This window comes from Perna viridis, chromosome 1, assembly GCF_037379345.1.
Source record: "Perna viridis isolate PV_CMFRI_1.1 ecotype Kerala chromosome 1, ASM3737934v1, whole genome shotgun sequence".
In the NCBI taxonomy this organism is placed as follows: domain Eukaryota; kingdom Metazoa; phylum Mollusca; class Bivalvia; order Mytilida; family Mytilidae; genus Perna; species Perna viridis.
In genome coordinates this window covers 44,243,915-44,262,460 of record NC_142445.1, presented here as the reverse complement: position 1 = coordinate 44,262,460, position 18,546 = coordinate 44,243,915, and the positions used below count along the sequence as shown (strand labels likewise).

The following is an 18,546-nucleotide window of genomic DNA, read 5'->3' as shown; positions in this document are numbered from 1 at the left end:
AATGTAAAGAATAATATATACTTTAATGTACTGGCGTAAAACCAGTCAGGCTGAATAGAAGAAACTGATTGGTCCGTTTTCCTTAAGAAAACTAATTGTCGGGTGGTTGCTTTCAGTATAACGACGGTGAATTGTATCCAACTCTGCTCCAAAATGGGACTTATACTTCAATTAGTTATTTGTTTTGCTTTATTTATTGAAGTCAAAGCAGCAAGTGGAGGTGAGTCGTGAACATATATATACTAGTTAAAATAGTTTTTTCTTCACTTAAAGGTAGTTAACTGTAATACTTTATTCTATACATATGCATTCTTTTTAAATTGCAGCCACTTGTTACTATTTTTAAAAGATTAAATATCTAACAACTTTGTAATTAATAGAGCCTAAATGAAGTTATCTTTCTTCCAACTCTATTCTTTTTTTGTATTTTGTGATCGAAACATATGCAAATTCTTCAGAATATCGTGTTTTAATGAACTTTGTATAAGTCAAGTCCTAAGACCAACTTTAGGATGGAGTTAAGATCATCTTATGACAATGTTATGTTGTATCTCGAAGTTATCTCAGACATGTCTCAAGTCAAGACGTCATAAAGACATCCTAAAGTTAGTATGAAAATTGCGACTCGTCTTAACTTATGATGGCTTCGAGAAAACGACTTAGGACAGAGAAGAATCGTAAGATAGTATTAGGACACGTCTTATCCCTAAGATAGCTTCGAGAAACCCACCCCTGGTTTTCATTACATATTTCACCAATTAAATCTATAATACTTTGTTTTAATACCATATATAAGTTGTTACATTTTAACGTAAATGTTCATTGACCTTTTTATATGAGAACGTTTAAAGTTCATAAAAATAGAGATTAAAGAATGTAACTGGCATTGGCCGTGAAAGGTTTTGACAGTTAAATACTGATGTAGACCAGTATAAGTCAAAGAATAGTGGTCATTCAAGTTATCCATAACTTCTAAATCAGTAATGTATACTAGTATATATTTTATATCTATTATACTTAGTTATCCACTGTTGACATTGAAATCTAAGGTGATTTTTATCTTCAAACGTGATTTTAATTCAGGACATAGAAAACGTAAATATTGAATAAAAGAACTAAAGAAAATTAATATTGAAATAAAATCATACTTTAACTCAATAAAGTGATTCTATTCTTATGTGTTTCCTTTACAACTTTGGAGTTTAAACAAATAAATTAGTCTAAATACTGTATCGAAGGGAGTGTAGTTCAAATCGTTAATTCTTATGTTGTTTGCTTGTTCTATCTTGTAAAGGTAAACTTAAATCATAGCAAAACAAAACTATATCAGTTGTTGCACGCTACTTCGTGGGAATATATCAGAACAAAAACAAATAAAAAATGCATAAGAACAAAACAAACAAAACGAGTCAAAAAATAGACAAACAAACAAGTAAACAAAACCATAATGGATCTGTGATGATCATGAGTAGGACAGCAATTTCATTTATATTAAGTTTTATTTGTCATATCGAAATAGCAATTAAGCATACACTGCCTTTATTAAAAAATTGGGAATGAGCATGTGTGAAACACCTCTAGCATTTATAGTTTGGTGATTATAAATAGTCCATTGTATAAAACTATTCCAGAAAAAAAAGTAGTTTTTGTTTTATTTTGTTTTATCTGAATATGCTTTAAGTATTCAAGAAATAGAAGTTTGGGTTTATTTCAATAAGCAATAGCATGCTACCATTCCAGTAATGGTATTTTGGTGAATGTACATAAGTAATTTCATAAAACTAATTCAGCAGTAGTAGTTCTGCGGAAAACATAAAACTATTCCAACAATTTTAGTTCTGGTGAAAGTAAACAATTCATATCATGAAAATATATGCGTGGAATCAAACAAAATGAAACAGACTCATCAATGCCTTATATAAGAGAAACAAAATAAATGCATTAAAGACTATTCTTACAATGTCAAAACTCAAAACTCAAAACTCAAAAAAAAAAAAAAAAAATAGCTGTCGTCTATTTGATATCAAATAAACTTATTTCAAATAGGGTTTACTGGATGGAAAAAAACGCATTCACGGGCTTAAAACTCGAATAGATATACAAGATTTCTTATTCCAACCAACGGTCAACGGTCCAATTGCCCGACAATTCGGTTATCTGATATGTCGCATAGTAGAGAAAATGTTCAATTTAATTCGCTTTGATATAAATGTAGTGCATTTTTTATTAATTTACACTTAAGCCTAAGGTATTGAAACGTATATTTAGCAATGATTAATTAGAGCCTGGTAGACAAAAGAATTTCCAGACAATTATTATTAATTCAATATCGATATCTTTGTATTTTCACATCTTTTTGGAATTTTTAAAGTACCATGCTGATATATATATATATATATATATATATATATATATATATATATATATAGATAAAATGAAAATTTCAGACATATTTTCGTGAAAACCGAGAATTATGTAATATCGCTGCATTAGAAATACGACATTAGTTTCACTTGGTGAAATGTATATGTAAATATTTAATAAGAATTCATGCATCTGAGTGTTATTTTGTATTTCCAGTATTGAACAAAATATCCACGAAGCAAAGCACGCGATAACAGGAAAAGCTTACTTTTGCACACATTTGTATCAGGTAGTCGGGCTGTTTATCCGTCGAATTACAATTTTGGTTTCGAATTTTTCGGGTAATCTTGTACTCTAATTGATCAATGAGACAATAAGATGATTGAAATGCAGTTGAGCTACTTAATCATAGATCCATACTTAAGACTCAAGATGATAACGTTTATTCTGTTTAAAATGCAGTTGAGCTACTTAATTACAAACACATACAAACTTTTCCGTGTGTGAATTAACGAACCTTGTATGTCTAAGCATGTCATTCATATAACTCAGGTAAAGCGACGTTTTATTTTCCTACTTGTTATTTAACATAAAGGACTGCAAACTGTGTTTATTAACGCATTATGAGATGGAATAATAGATTGAAATATAATATATTTTATGTGACATGCACCTTTTCGAATAGTCTACTAAAAATGTATTTTCCAATCACTTAAGAGAAAACCATTACAGCATGTTATTGGTTTAAATATGCAAGTTCATTGTACATAAAAAGAGCATCGTGTTTATTTCGAATTCATGACTCGCTTGCATTTTATATTGAATCTCAAATTGAGATTTTCGACAAAGTCTTGAATTTTTCCTCATATCTTCAATTGAAGCGATTTGATTGGTCGAAGTTTTAGTTTAGGAAGGAATTGAGTTAATTCTTCATGAAACCGGGCCCTCAATTTATTGAAAGCGTTTAAAGCTGCATTAGCTGTCATTTTCGTAAATTTTTGTTTCTGATAAAATATGCCTTAACTTTAAATTATTTCTACTAAATTGTACTTTTCCTGTATAATTTCATTTGATATCCACAAATTAAATGCATTAAATACATGAAATAGGTGCCTATATATTTATTGTCATGCAAGACAAAAAAACCGACCTAGATAAATTCATGTGCATGTCACTTCTGGTGACCTTAATCCGCACATGTACTGTAAAGGTCGCTTCTTTAATAACAAATCTGATTGCAAAGCAGAAATGCTTATTCAACGATAAGGAAGACCGATGGACTCAAGCCGTAAAAGAAACAATACTATCTTAAAAAAAGATAGCCGACGCAGTCATGTTTTGTTATTTTACTTACAAGTTTCCTAATTTCATTCAAGAAAATTAGCACATGGTTTCGATACAGTTTTTTTTTTTCGAACGCCACTCAGTTATCAGTATTTGGTCAATCGGGAAACAGGATTGCGATCACGTGACTTGCGTTTCCATAGAAGCGCGTCCTTAAGGTCAAAGGGTAAAATGCGAAACTATAAAGACTGCGTCGGAAAAAGTTCGAATATAACGCAATGATCCTTTTGAAATTTACGTATTGTGATATAATGTGGCAAAAATATGGTCATTGTTTATTTGAAAACTAATCAAGAAATACATGGAACGAAATGAAAACAAGACACGTGCTTACCTGTGTATCCATTATAGTTATTTTTTTTTAACAAGGTTAAAGTATGTGACATCTATGGCAACACCGCCTGCATTAAGTCCAGCGCCCTAGACCACTCGGCCAGCTAGGGTATATAAAAAATATAGCTTTCGCTGGTTGGGTAATTCCTCCTCATAGGATTAATCTAGGACTGTAACTTAGTACACGATGCATGTTAGTTCGGGACATTTCATTATTATTAATTAACTATGAATTCGCTACACTGCTCCATAAGATCAAATTGATACAGGGAAGATAATGTAAGGATAGAAGGGTCTGAAAAATTCCCAACGATGAAAAAAATCCTCGTCTGAAACAAAAAGAAAACAAATGCAACATTTTTTACCCTTGCCATACGATAAAGAAGTGCCTTGAGGGTTCAGCAGTAAGGTGGTCAACCAAAGTACGGTACATTTTTTCCGAAGGACTAAATATTAGTACAAATTCGACATAGAGTGGTGTTCGATTGGGGAGACTTTCTTTATTTAAAGGATTTCGTCCGTATGCTATTACGTCATTATCAGAACGTTCTGCTTGATTTAAGTTTTCGTCCTTGAAAATAGTGTCATTCTACCTTTTTTATGAATATCTTACTATAAGAGATACAATATTGAACCCTTTTTATTACATCATATAAAAGTTCGGTTCGGTCAAGGCCAAGTACTTGGAGTCAGTTAGACCCAAAAACCAAATTGACATAAAACATGTAATTTTCATGTTCTTAATTAATGTAATCGCCTGACATGAACTGGAGGTGGGGAAAGGTACTTAAATGAAGTTAATAATATAGAAAAAGTGATTTTCATTATTTACGAGATAAGACAAGTTTTACTTTTCAGCATTTTTATTTTATATGTAATTATACATGTGTAAAACATTACAAAAAGGTCTATATAAAATACGAAAAAATTACTCAAAAACTACATGGAGTGAGACATGATAAAGAAGACGGTCCTAAATGTTTAATCATTGTACCTCGTATTTAGGTTAAGAAGGTACGGAATGTGTGAACACATTTTAAATATATCTTACTCAAGTGGTTATTTAAAAAAAAATGAACGATTTACTGTAACTATCAAAAGTATTTATTAATACATTTATGTTTGAATCAAGGAAAAGTGGTTTTAAAATTACATCATATTTAACATTCGATGAAATTCAACTTGGCATAGATCTACATAATCTGAAATGGACGACAGCCGTACCATTCAACATGATATATAAATACAAACTTTTTTTATGCTAGCAATATAATCATATTACAATGTGAATAGATATTTTGGATCTACTCCATATTTAACAACTGCCAGCAAAGGCTAAGGTCATAAATGAAGTCCATGATATTATATTTACTTTAACCATCCGGTATCCTTTTTTTAAATAGTCAAGGACATGTTCACGTTGTATTATTGGGTAACAGACACTTATGAATAGTACATTCATTTGTTTTAGATCTACATATATAAGAAATGCAAAGACCAAAATCTGAACACCATTGAGCTATTACCAACCTATTTGTTTATGACAATAACAACGAACGATTGACAAAAGAATAAACATTTGTCAACATTAAGGCTAAAAACCACTAATTCCACTTCCCATAGGCTTCTATGCTAATTTCACAATATTCAATGGCTTCTCTGGACTTTACCTTAACTTTAACCTGCAGAGGACTATATATCAGCATGATTCTACATATATCAGCTCACAATCCTCAGAATGGCATGTGGGGTTAGCAGACTTGCAGTGCAGTACTGGTCACCGGAAGTGAAGTGTCTATAAATAGCATGGGAAATCCCAGTGTTTTCACAAGATAGGGGTATATTTAGAAATCATTATGGAGATTAGGCTTCACATCACAAGAAGCAAAATGCACCTATAAAATGTACAGAAATGTTTTTCCTTTCAGAAACTGTTTAAATTTTTCAAATGAGATGAAAACTTTTTTCACAGCACTATGAGGAACAGGGGTAATTTCTGCGTAGGACTATTTTTGCGTACGTTCCAAATGCTCATTGGTTGAATTGGTGGTCTGTAACCTCAATGATATATGGGTTTTGAATCCAATTTTAGACATTCATCCGAGTTAAACAATATTATATCAACGAGTACATTATAACAAAAACATATTATACCTCAGTATATAAACATCAATACAAAATTTTCTACAGTAAAATTGCTATTTTTCTCCTTTTTCAGTGTTTGACTATTGAGCAGTCCATAGTTTTCAGACTATTGACCGGCAATGTCAACCGCTTTCGCGGATTTTTAGTTCCGTCATCGGATTGGACAAAAGTTTTATATTTAATCGGAACGCTCGCACTTCACCCTCTCTTAATGAAAACCCCGAAATTATCACGTCTGCTCGTTTTGTCTACTGAATCACTGAAAACACATAATTGTTACATGTGATTGTTATTCAATAATATTGTTAACTCTTTATTGTTTTTATTTTACTTAATACTGCATACTGGCGCCCTCTTCAACAAGTCTTGCACTTTAACACAGATGAAATTGAATGTTTGCGAGACAATATTCAAATGTGTACATCGTTGATGTTCTTTATCTTACAGACACCATGTAGTTGGTGTTGAAGGCTACTTTCTGTAAATTAATTCAAACTCCTGTGAATTACTGGTAAAAAAAGTCAATGAGACAACATTCAGATTAAAATATTGCCAAAAGATGCATGGTTTTCTGGGTTTTGAACATTTTGAGGTGATGAGGGGAAAATATCAGTGACATTCAAATTGAAAATATTGTAAAAAACGTTTTTCTGGGTTATTATTTTGAGATGATCATTCAACTATGAACAATGGAGGGATATGGAGTAAATGTATTACAAGTCTAATGTTTTCGGTATAATAAAATACTTATAGACTGGGTATGAGGGAAATAGCAAGTTTATTGTTCCCCTCGCTACGCCTCGGGCAATAGTCACAGTCTTGGGGAACAATAAACTTGCTATTTCTATAGTCACATCTTGGGGAACAATAAACTTGCTATTTCCCTCATACCCAGTCAATAAGTATATAATATTTTCTCGGTGCTGGATTTTTAACTTTTGACTTACAGTATGTGCATACAATTCAAATGTAGATGTAGATCTTCCTATACGTTTGGTTCTAATTTTGCGCTATTAAGAGGTCACTCCTTGAAACGCTTGTGCAGCATACTGCAATTTTCCATATTTACATGATTTGTATTTTTTATTTATAATATGGGATTAATCTATAGAAGAGTTTATGTGGAGCAAGTATTTAAGCAGATGTTTAATCTAACGCTGTATTGATAACTGTTTTACCCATAAATATTCTTGCGTGCATAGCACAATTTTACACTGGCACTATTATGGTCACTACAGAAGCGGGGGTATGGCTAGCTGTCAAACCTAGTTTTATCTACCATTTCACTTTGAAAAAATGCCTTTATCACTTTAGACATGTCTCCGATTTATCTCTAAATCGCAAGTGAAGAGTATAATGTTCTATTTCTTAATGATGTATGTAAAGTTTTTGGTTTTTTTTTTCAGTTTTTAACTACAACAATTATGGCGCAGGTATGTAAATAAAACGATGGATAATGCATCAAATAAAATAAAACCAATTATTGTGTTTGGTAAAACTGCATTTGATGTTAATTTTAATATATCATCTTGCTACAAATTATCCGCAGCTGTTGAATCACATGCATTTAAAATGTTCTCATTATTGGTTATTGACTAAGTTGTAAGTTGTGACTTTGCTTTAGCAAAAAAAAAAAAAAAACAAAAAAAAAACAAAACTGAATCTCGAAATCTCCGAAATTTACACAAAATACTTACTTCATGTAAATTATTCATAGATTGGACGACGGGGGTATGTCAAAATGGAACATCACAATCACCGATTAACTTAGACCAAATCTTGGCCAAGGTGGATACAACTTTAGGAGAATTTTCTTTTACGAACTATGATAAAACGAACAAATATGGGAACATAACTAACACCGGAACAACAAGTAAGTACATGTAAAATAAAAGTTTAAATACATTAACCTAAAGAAAGAAGAATGGAATGCATTTCAACATTCAAATAAAATCGACGTAATCACATTTACATCTAGATTTTCTAAAACACACAGTCAGAATGGTACCTATTCATCCATTTAAATCCTATATAAGCGACATCATTATAATGTGGACATTTTAATTAAAATTAAATCACTCTCAAATAATTATAAACAAAACAGGCCCCATGTGTATATGAAAGAGAAATAATGTTGGGCAAATTTTTAACATGACATCAAGTCATCTTTCCGAAAACGGCTGTGTTTGTTTTAGGAGAAACCGGGTTCACAAACAAAAATAAAATAACGAATACTGATAAATTGCCTCAAATGAAGACAAAAAGTTGACTAAAGATGTAAAAATAATACAGGGTAACTGCATAAAAAGGTGAATATAATAAAACAATTCAAACTAAGACATATTTTAGTTCTCATTGAATTATTAATTCTACCTGCTACTAAAAGTCATGCTTGAGTGCATAATATAAAAGTTAATAATTGCATTCAGGAACCTGCTGATGATAGGAAGAGGTTAATATCCATTTTTCCATCTAGAATTCAAACTCTTACAAAGTAAGAGGCTGGAATTCCTCCATGCCTCACCCTCTTACTTCCGATGGCCATACTTCAAACCGCTCGTTCCGACATACTTTGAAATCGGCAGAATTATAGTAAATATTTACCATTTAAAATATTTTATACAGTTTCTTTACCCTAACACGGGAGAAGTACAAAGGACCTACCTGATAAGAAAATCCAGTAATCCTTAAAATTCTTTCTAAAGGCAGTGTAAATGAGCTTCACATTTTGGTTTTCAGCATTTTGAAATGGTACATCCGGTTAATAAAATTGCGAATTTGAAATTTGCGAAACGAAACTATTACATTAACAGATGAATTGTCATTACCAAATTTAAGTTCGTTTTGTCAAAATATATTATGGCTGGTCACTTTGCTAACTGTCTTCATTTAAAATGTTTTCTAGGTATTTTACAAACAAATAGGATTTTTATCGCTTGATTCCCGGAAGGTAAAAACGTCTTTTATGTAAATAAAAAACTAAAAATATCAGTATAAAAAAGTCAGAACTGCTATTCTATAAATTCTGTTATAAAATACTTTTTGTCATTATAGTTCAAGTGAATATGGCAGATGATAGCGTTACAATGAGTGGAGGAGGTTTAGATGGCAATGGTTTTACTCTAGCTCAATTTCATTTTCACTGGGGCCTCACCTCAGATTCTGGATCTGAACACACCATTGATAATAACGCGTATCCCTTAGAGGTAGTTAACACCACAGATTCTAATTTAAGCATTCTGCCTTTGAACACATCTGAGTTACATAATTTTATCATTAAAAATGATACCTTGGGTTTATAATGTTATTCCATGCGTCAATTACCAAATGGAAATATTTTAACTATAATCAGACGACAACTAGAAAGATTTAAAATACAGTTAAATTTGATACTAAGAATAAAAGTTCAGCGAGACACTCACAAACCACCAATTTTTGTTCATATTTAAAAGAATCTATACAGTGATGCGTTTTAACTTGAAACTCTTTAAGCATTTTATCATAACAATCAATATAATTTTGCAGATACATTTTGTGCACTTTAAAACCTCGCTTGGAGATTTGTCAACCGCAGCAAGTACTTCAGGTGGATTGGCAGTTTTAGGATTCATGTTTAAGGTATATGTTGTTTTTTATCATTTATCAATTTCACAAATCAAATGCCTATGAACAATTTAAAATATATCCAGTAAAACAAATAATAAAATGATATTGCATATGAACATCTCTATATCAATGATAGGAATAAAATCTTGGGTCAAATGGATACGATCGAATCGTCGTTTTGTCTAATTTAATGATTGTAGACGTAAAGATTTCTTCCAGAAAATGTAATCGTTGTGTAAAATGTTTGATTAAACTCACAGGAATATTTTTCTTATACAGTGTAAAAATTCCGGTAAGCCCTTCCTAACATTCCCCAATAAATACAAAATTTTGCCAACTGCATTACAGTCAAAGGGTGGTAATTCAATTTAAATCATGGAAAAAAATAAGAGGAGAGTTTATACTGGATCATTAGCATTTTTTATTTCATAAAAATCATGAGCTTACATGAAATTAACACTTTTTCAGCTTAGCGGTAGTGACAATAGTGATTTGAGTTTCTTCATCGACAAAATAAAAGATGTGTCAAATAAAGGTATTTATAACATACGTTGAAAGTAAAACAAATATGTTATATTTATAGCACAGTCTTACGAGTTATTCAAATAGACTTTGAGTCCCCAGGGCGAGAAAAAAGGCTGTGCTATAAATGATTTGTAATATCAAATGACCACACCCAATAATCGTTAATTGACTAAGAAATATACAAACACGGGTAGCTCGTGCTCTCATTTCGCACGGAGTCATTTTCATCAGAGGCGGAGTTGTCCATGTGCAATATTTATGCTACTGAGGTTGGATATTGCATATCTGTTTTCCAATTGAGTTCTATGGGAACACGCGTCCTTTCATGCAATATCATGCAAGATTTCTAGTTAGAGCACACTTGGTCTTCCTCTCATCTATTTGGGAAAAAAAAAACTCAATTAATATTACAAGAAGTAATTATTACATTCATAAGTCATTCATTATCCTCTCTGTATGAGTTGTCTTACGTCCTAAATAAATATATTAATTAGTAAGTGCACCGACAGAATAATAGGTGAATAATTATAGGATGATTAGTTGGAAAGAATGAATAACCAAAATATGATATCGAGCGCTAATGAAGACACGGATTAAATATTTGAACGTTCTTGGCAAGACTTTTTTTGTTGGTTATTCACCGTTACCAATATGTACATATGTTAAACAAGCACGTGTTCACTGCCACATTGGATGTTCAGCTTATTTAATAGAGTAAAGATTTTTTAGTACCACTCTGTGTAAGAGACAGGCAATGGGTGCACATCACATTTCTCAATTTGTTTATTTTCCTCAAATATATTCAATACATCTAGAAAACAACTGAAAAGTTATTTAAATTTATCCTGAAGCATCTGTGACATAGATATTTTTTTGACTGCTTATATAAGGAAAAAGTGTGGAAAAATTTTCCCGCCATTTTTCCATTTTGCATTTCAACTAAATTTTACCTATCAATATCTTAAGGCAAATTTTAAAAACACTTTGATGGTTATTTCTGGAGGTTATCGGGTATAAATACTTGGTAAATGCAATAAAATCTATGCGTTTTTTTCCCTTCATGTGCCACACATTTTACACATTTTGCCTGATTCTTAGATAGAGAAATACTTAAATAAATGAATGATATTAACTAGGAAAACAATAAACTGTACATCAATAACAAGCTATGTTGTTTGCTTACTTTAAACTTGTTTTTAGATAAAACAGGTGTACCTTTAGACACCGAGCCAGCCGTTCAGAATATATTTCGTGGAGTAGACACATCCAAATTCTTTAGATACAGTGGAAGTTTGACAACTCCTGATTGTAATGAAGTTGTTCAATGGACAGTGTTTAAAGATCCTATAAAAATATCTGCATCACAGGTAAGGTTCTTCAATGTTAATGGGAAAGCTGCAGTATCAAATAAAATGGGACAAATTAAAAGTTTATGGAAAAGTAGACAAAAAGTGTATATAATGTTAGTAATGACAATTAATGCATGCATGATGACATGCTGCTTACTTATGTTTATTTTTAAAATGTACAACTGTACAAATATTTACTTCGTTAACCTTTAAAAACATTTTACGAACGCAGGGTGTTCACTAAAACTTGCTTATATATTTCTACCTCTCTTGTAGATGACAAAAATCAGATCAACATACCAAGATTCTGGAAATACTTTGATAGGATTTAACTACCGCCCTATACAATCACAAGGAACAAGAACAGTTAAAATATCATACGAACCGGAAGTTAGTGCATCAGCCAAACTTTCATACAGTTTCGTTTTAGTGGCTACCGTTCTTTCTTTAAAATATTTCATGTAACAGATTATTACTCTATTTCATCGATGGCACATGTTGTATTTAGCTTATCTATGTTGTCCTCTCTATCAGTGGCCGTTCATGTCAAAATAGGGATATTTCTATCGGCTTACTTTCAACAAGTACCGGCTTACTTTTCAAAAGTATCGGCTTACTTGTTAAAAATATCGGCATACTTATCAAAAGTATCGGCATACTTTTCAAAAGTAAGCCGATACAAAAACTTTATGCATAGTGAAAAAAGTAACGGCATACTTTTGAAAAGTAAGCCGATTCTTTTGAAAAGTAAGTCGGTACTTGTTAAAAGTAAGCCGATAGAAATATCCCTATTTTGACATGAACGGCCACTGATACCTCTCATATAACTGACTCGTTGATGAACGCAATTGAACGTTCATGCTTCTATGTGGGACTTAAATCTGCTGTCCTTAATTGCGTACGGGCTGTAATTGGCGGATGGATGATGAGACAATCACTGATAAAGGACAAAACATACTAAAGTCCTAAAGTTGGAAATTGTATAAATGTTAGTATAGTGTAAACACCTTTCAAATAACAACGTAGAACAAAGTGACAATATCGAGTAGTTTTATAGTCATTTTGTGTATACTTTACATGTAAGCATTTGTAAGTAAATAAAGTTCGAAAAATATATGTTACGTTTTATCTAATGTCCTCCGACACAGCCAATTCCGATCAATAGACACACAGGGATAGTGTACCTTTTATTAACATTTCCGGCACTAGCATTGATTATTGAATCATTAATACATTCGGACATTCTATTGGTTAAACGTTGGTCAGCTGATATATAGAAACCTGTAGTACTGAAAATTACCGCTCCGATTTTTTCTGGTATTGACATTCGGACCGCAAACTATTTTCACCCTTTAAAATGAAACGCAGCTGTTGGCGGACGATATTTTCTGCATTTATTTGCAGCATTAATTTTTTTTGAAATATTTTCTTCTATTTATTTATTTTTATTATTTTTTTATTTGCCGATCCAAAAATATGTTTAAATATGTAATGTTTTTAGAAATCTGATATGATAACTAAAATAGTAAACAAAAATTGATACACAATACTTACTTGGTACAGAAAGCAACGAATAACTGCAGAGTATAATAGAAGTGAATTAACAGACAAAAATGATACAAAACAAAAATGAAAGTAAATTCAAGGGAATGTATACGTAATGGAGGTTGCGTTGCGCTTAAGTTTCAGATCAAAGTCCATTACTCCAAAACTAAATAGCACAGTAAAAAAAATGTAATCATCGTGTCCACGTACCGAGTTTGAGACCGTTAATCCAGATGTAAACATTGCCAGTATTAATAATGTATGCAATATACAGCAATATAATCAATCTAATATACAATTTATGAAGGAACAAGGCCTTGCATATCCGCCGCTTCAGCTAAAGGTATGTTCAACCCCTATACCAGGAATGTCCTCCCAAATATGTAACATGTGTCGCCCATTATCCGGCATTAGTATAAAATTGACCAAACTGATAGTCTTGTTACTTCAATAAAGCAAAAGTTATCCATCTCGAAAAGGGTACTAAAAGTTAGGAAGAACGTTTGAAACTGGTAGAAAAATGCACTCCACTCATTACTGATAATTATGATCAGAAAAAAAGAAATAAAGGAGCAGAAAGGTGAAATTAAAAAAAAAACTGAGAAAGGAGGTGAACAATATGTCCAAATCTATAGATAAAAACAGTAAAGATGTGAAAAACTTTGAAAACGATCTCAAAGCTTCTTCAGAAAATTTTAAAAATGAGAGTCCAGGTTAAAAGAAAACATTATCGATATTGAATTGAAAACAATGTCGAACAATTTGATATCTTATAATTTACCAGAGAATGAGGGTGAAATTTGTGCTGATGAAGTCACAAGTTTAGTAAAGATACCCTGAAGCTTGAGAATGTAGAACAAATCTGTGTCTCCGATGCCCATCAAATTGGGAAAATTAGACCGAAAATTAGACCAATTATTGTGAAGTTAGTTTCACTTGAACATCGAGAGTCAGTGCGCAAGAATGCCAAAAATCTCAAAGGTTCAACTTTTGGTATTTAAAAACAATTACCGATGGTGATTCATAATTGCAGAAAGAAACTTTTCCAGAGGCAAGGAGGAGGTATTGTTTAAGATAGTATGTCTGTTTAGGAAGATTATGATCATGGTATTGTCTTCAATTTTTTGTTAATTTGAAAAATAATATTTTCATTTTATTTTACTTATATTCCACATGAAAGGTATAATTTTTATAATAGTTCTGAGAGTGATTTTCACGATAATATCGTTAATGTTATCCTTGAATATAAATATAAAAGTTCATTTTTTGTTTGTGATGATATGAACAGTCGTACGGGTGAAAGATCTGATTGTCTTGTAACCGATAATTTTGATGACAGCGTTGAGCCTGGTCTGTGGACAGAACTGTTAACGCATTTGTTAAAGGTGTAATATGATGCAGGTCTTACTATCGCGAATGGTCGACTTGGTACAGACTTACAAGGCTTACAAGGAAAATATACATTTTGTACCTTCAAAGGTCACAGTTTTAATGACTATTTGCTCCTAAATCCAGAGGACTATGAACTAGTGAGTGATTTTAATATTTAAGATTTTATCGAATTTTCAGATCATGCTCCAGTGTCATTTAACTTCCGTATATGTAGTGGCGTAATGAATGGGTGTTTACCGAGAACACGTAAATATTTGCGTTGGGATTTAGATCGAAATCAAGAATAGATACAAATTTTTATCAGAACAACGTGAACAACTGTTGGCATTGGTACATAATGTATCGGGTAACGATGATGTTAGCATTACAGTAAAGTAAATTAGCCATATTTTATATGACAATGCTTTTAAGAATTTCGGAAACAGTGTAGTGATAGACAATTCTACCCACGATAAGAAAAATAATAATGAATATGAATGGTTGAACTATAATTGTAAACGCGAGAGGCGAAAATTTCACGCGATGCGTCCTTTTTATCAACGCCATCAGACGAACGCTAATCGTCGACAGTATATTTTAGTCAGAAATAAATAAAATAAAACTAAACGTGTAGCGCGGACTAAATGTAAACGTGTTAAAGGTATTGAGCTTTGTGAGATTGGCGAAACTAACCCACGTAGATTTCGTTCATGGCCTAAAACTCATAAATTTAAACATTTGTTGCAAGTAAGATCATGCAGTTTAAGAAAAAAATATGTCAGAATCTAAATGCGGCTCAAATTAAATTATTTAAAGCTTATCTCATATTTTCACAATTTCTAGATATAACTCATTCATATTACACTACACATCGTTTGTTCTCTGTCATATTTGTCATATATGTATATTGTGTTATTTCCTATAGCACTGATTTGCTGATGCAATAAAGTATACATTCATGCATTCATTCATTCATTCAACATTACATGTACTGATTGATATCAACCTTTGTTGTTTTCGGGCACGTATTTTTTAGTAATTTATTTCGCCGGGGTCCTTTAATTATTGCATTTTTATAAAATATATATATACAAACCGTCACAATCTTCATGCATGTACACAAAATGCATACTACAAGAATGACTATTTCAACAGAAAAAAACGACAAGGTTCCATTTACATGCACAAAGGGCCTGGACCAACATCCCCGGTATTTTGTTCATTGAAACATACTAACAAGTAAATGATATAATTTGGCATTTAAATACGTCACGAACCAGTGATATATTTGGTTGATTGGGAAACGCCTGGGAAATAGGTGTAACAACTTGAACTTTCAAAACATAAAACATATCGACCTCGGGTCAGACTCGAACCAAAAACTTTCACATAAATACTAATGCAGAGTCAAACCAGATAGGATACGAACACTACGTAATAATACGGTCATAATACGCTACACCTAAAAGCACATTACCAACCACCTTGTGCTTATAAAAAATGTGTTTTTTTTAAATCAAACTGCTAAAAAAAAATCATAAACCGTGATTGTCATAGACGTGCTTCTATTTCTATGGGAATTCTCGACTAAAAGTATACTATTTAGACTAAAAGTGTCAAATTTTCACGAATCTGCATTTTTTTGGACTAGTAAAAGTTGTTTTTTTCTAAATACTTCAATGAAAACTCAGGATATGTGGACACTTTTTGAAGTGGGAATATGGCCGAGGTAATTTAACATGTGTAAAAGTAGGTTAAAGTCGGAAAAGATTGACGTGAGCAATTGACAGTTCATCTGTTCGATTTTGAAACATTCATTGAACAACAGTAGCTTAGGTTCGAATTTCTCCTGACCCTTCAACCCTCCTCTTTTTTTATTTGGATAGAAAAGAGGAGGGTGGAAGGGTCAGAGGACATTCAAGCTAATTAAAAGGTAGATGGAGATGCCTACAAAAACGACACGACTTATATATATGGTGATCGCGTTGCATAAAGGAAATGATGCAGTGACGGGCCAGCACATAGGGTGACTTTACGTCAGTGTTTGAAGATAGACTTGTGTAACTTGCTTCGAAAATTTTGTGATCTTATGAATTAAATGTTTTGCCTTCGATTGGCTAATTGCCTTATCTGTTGATCATGAGTAGTGTCAAAAGGCCGATTCTACACCACATGCAGAAATCCTGCATAAAAACCCCAACCCCGACGGCCAAATTCTAACGGACGGCATCCCTATTGAGCATAGGGTAAATACAAAAGTTATGTCTTTCGTACAGAGCATAAGTCAGATCGCATAGTGGGGATGTGGATAAGGACACCTCAAAGAGAGGTGTGTCACAGATTGAAATAAATAAAGGGATGGCATCCAATAGTGATAATATGAATCGCTACCAGGATTTCTTTCTGGAGAATGAAGAAGATTTGGATGATACCACTCCAACCCCAAACCCCCAAAGGCAGCGGAAGTGCTGTGATAACCCCAACGTGACGCAAACGGATGAGCATACCCAGATGTGTCAAAACTGTGGTGCACAACCAACCAAGCCGCGATTTGAGCATCAACCAGGGGAGCAGAAGACCACTGGCGGCGTTCCACTCAAGAGAAAGAAGGGGCAGTTCTGCAAGAGTAAGCCCGGGAAGGATGGTCTGCTGGAGGCATAGCAGGCAACCACGCCAGCAGGAGGAGGAGGAGGTCATCCCAGTCGAGGGTAAGATGGTGGTAAAAGAGACCACGAAGACCTTCCGTCAAATAGCTAAAGATGAGGGTCTGAGGGGGGTCAGTAGGAAGAACAAGGAGGTCTTGGTGAAGCCCATCGAGGAGAAAACCACCCGTAAATTTGCCCGCCAAGAAGTCTTCAGCAAGAATCAGTTCAAAGCGCTAGCAAAGAATCGTGGCCTCGCCAAATACTCCCAGCTCAAGAGAGACGATCTACTCCATTTGGTGGAAGAGGACATCAAAAGCGCCCCAGTCGAGGATGAGATCAAGGTCACCGATAGGCGGGAAGCTCTGAATGGTGTATTTAGTACGGTCGTCATCGAACCTGCGAAGCCGCACGACGTGACCATATTTCTCAAAGTAAGTCGGAGCACCATCACCACCGCCATCTCGAACGCGCTCGAGGTGAAAATGGTGAAAACCAACCCTGCAACTGGGGAGAATACCTACATTACCCCCTACTTCCGATCACGCACGACAATGATCATGGAATCTGACGACCTCGAATTGGAGATCGTCTTCATGATGGAGAAGGTCAAGGAAAGTATGGCAAGATACATGCGGGAAGGGAGCGGGTGGACATTCAGCAGCATCGATAAGCTAGAAATCCATCTCAACCAATTCAAGCCACTCAAGAGGGGTTCCTTCATACCAACCCCATCGGCACTTTCGAAAAAGAAGGCGATCGTCAATGTGAAATATGAGGACGATCGCTGCTTCCAGTGAGCGATGCTGGCAGCCATTGCATCAGGATGAGGTAAATGGAAATCATGCCTACCGCGTAGCTCAGTATAAGAAATGGGAGGATGAGCTAAAATTCGAAGGCATCGACTTCCCGGTCTCCCTCAAGGCGATCGATAAATTTCGAGAGGCAGAATGCCTCCATCAACGTCAACGTTTTCGGCGTCGATGGCGTAAAGGGTTAAGATGAGGAAGAGGATCTCCAGGTTTACCCCCTCAGGATATCAAAGAATACGGGCCCCACCCACGTAGATCTCCTCTTTCTGACCCGCGAAGGCAAGCAGCATTACTGCTGGATCAGGAGCTTATCACGCCTTTTGAGCTCACAAATTTCAGAGCATGGGCATGGTCATGAGCTCTTCTTCTCCCGCAGATGCCTTTCCCACTTCTCCAGACAAGACCTTCTCGACGACTATATGGAATATTGCAGCCAGAAGGATGCGATCAGGATCGAGATGCCGGAAGAAGGATCCACCACAGCCTTATACAATCACAAGAAGCTGATTA

The 18,546-nt window shown here is 33.7% G+C and overlaps 1 protein-coding gene across 1 annotated transcript; it reads left to right on the top strand.

The window, feature by feature from the left end:
* Positions 1-38: 38 nt before the first annotated feature.
* Positions 39-12,780, top strand: LOC148628918 (carbonic anhydrase 1-like). Its single transcript, XM_088540766.1, has 8 exons — positions 39-220; positions 7,593-7,619; positions 7,904-8,059; positions 9,241-9,392; positions 9,712-9,804; positions 10,261-10,327; positions 11,518-11,684; positions 11,943-12,780. Exons 1-8 carry the CDS (start codon positions 154-156, stop codon positions 12,129-12,131), a joined length of 918 nt encoding a protein of 305 aa, XP_088396892.1. The 5' UTR covers positions 39-153; the 3' UTR covers positions 12,132-12,780.
* The last annotated feature ends 5,766 nt before the right edge of the window (positions 12,781-18,546 follow it).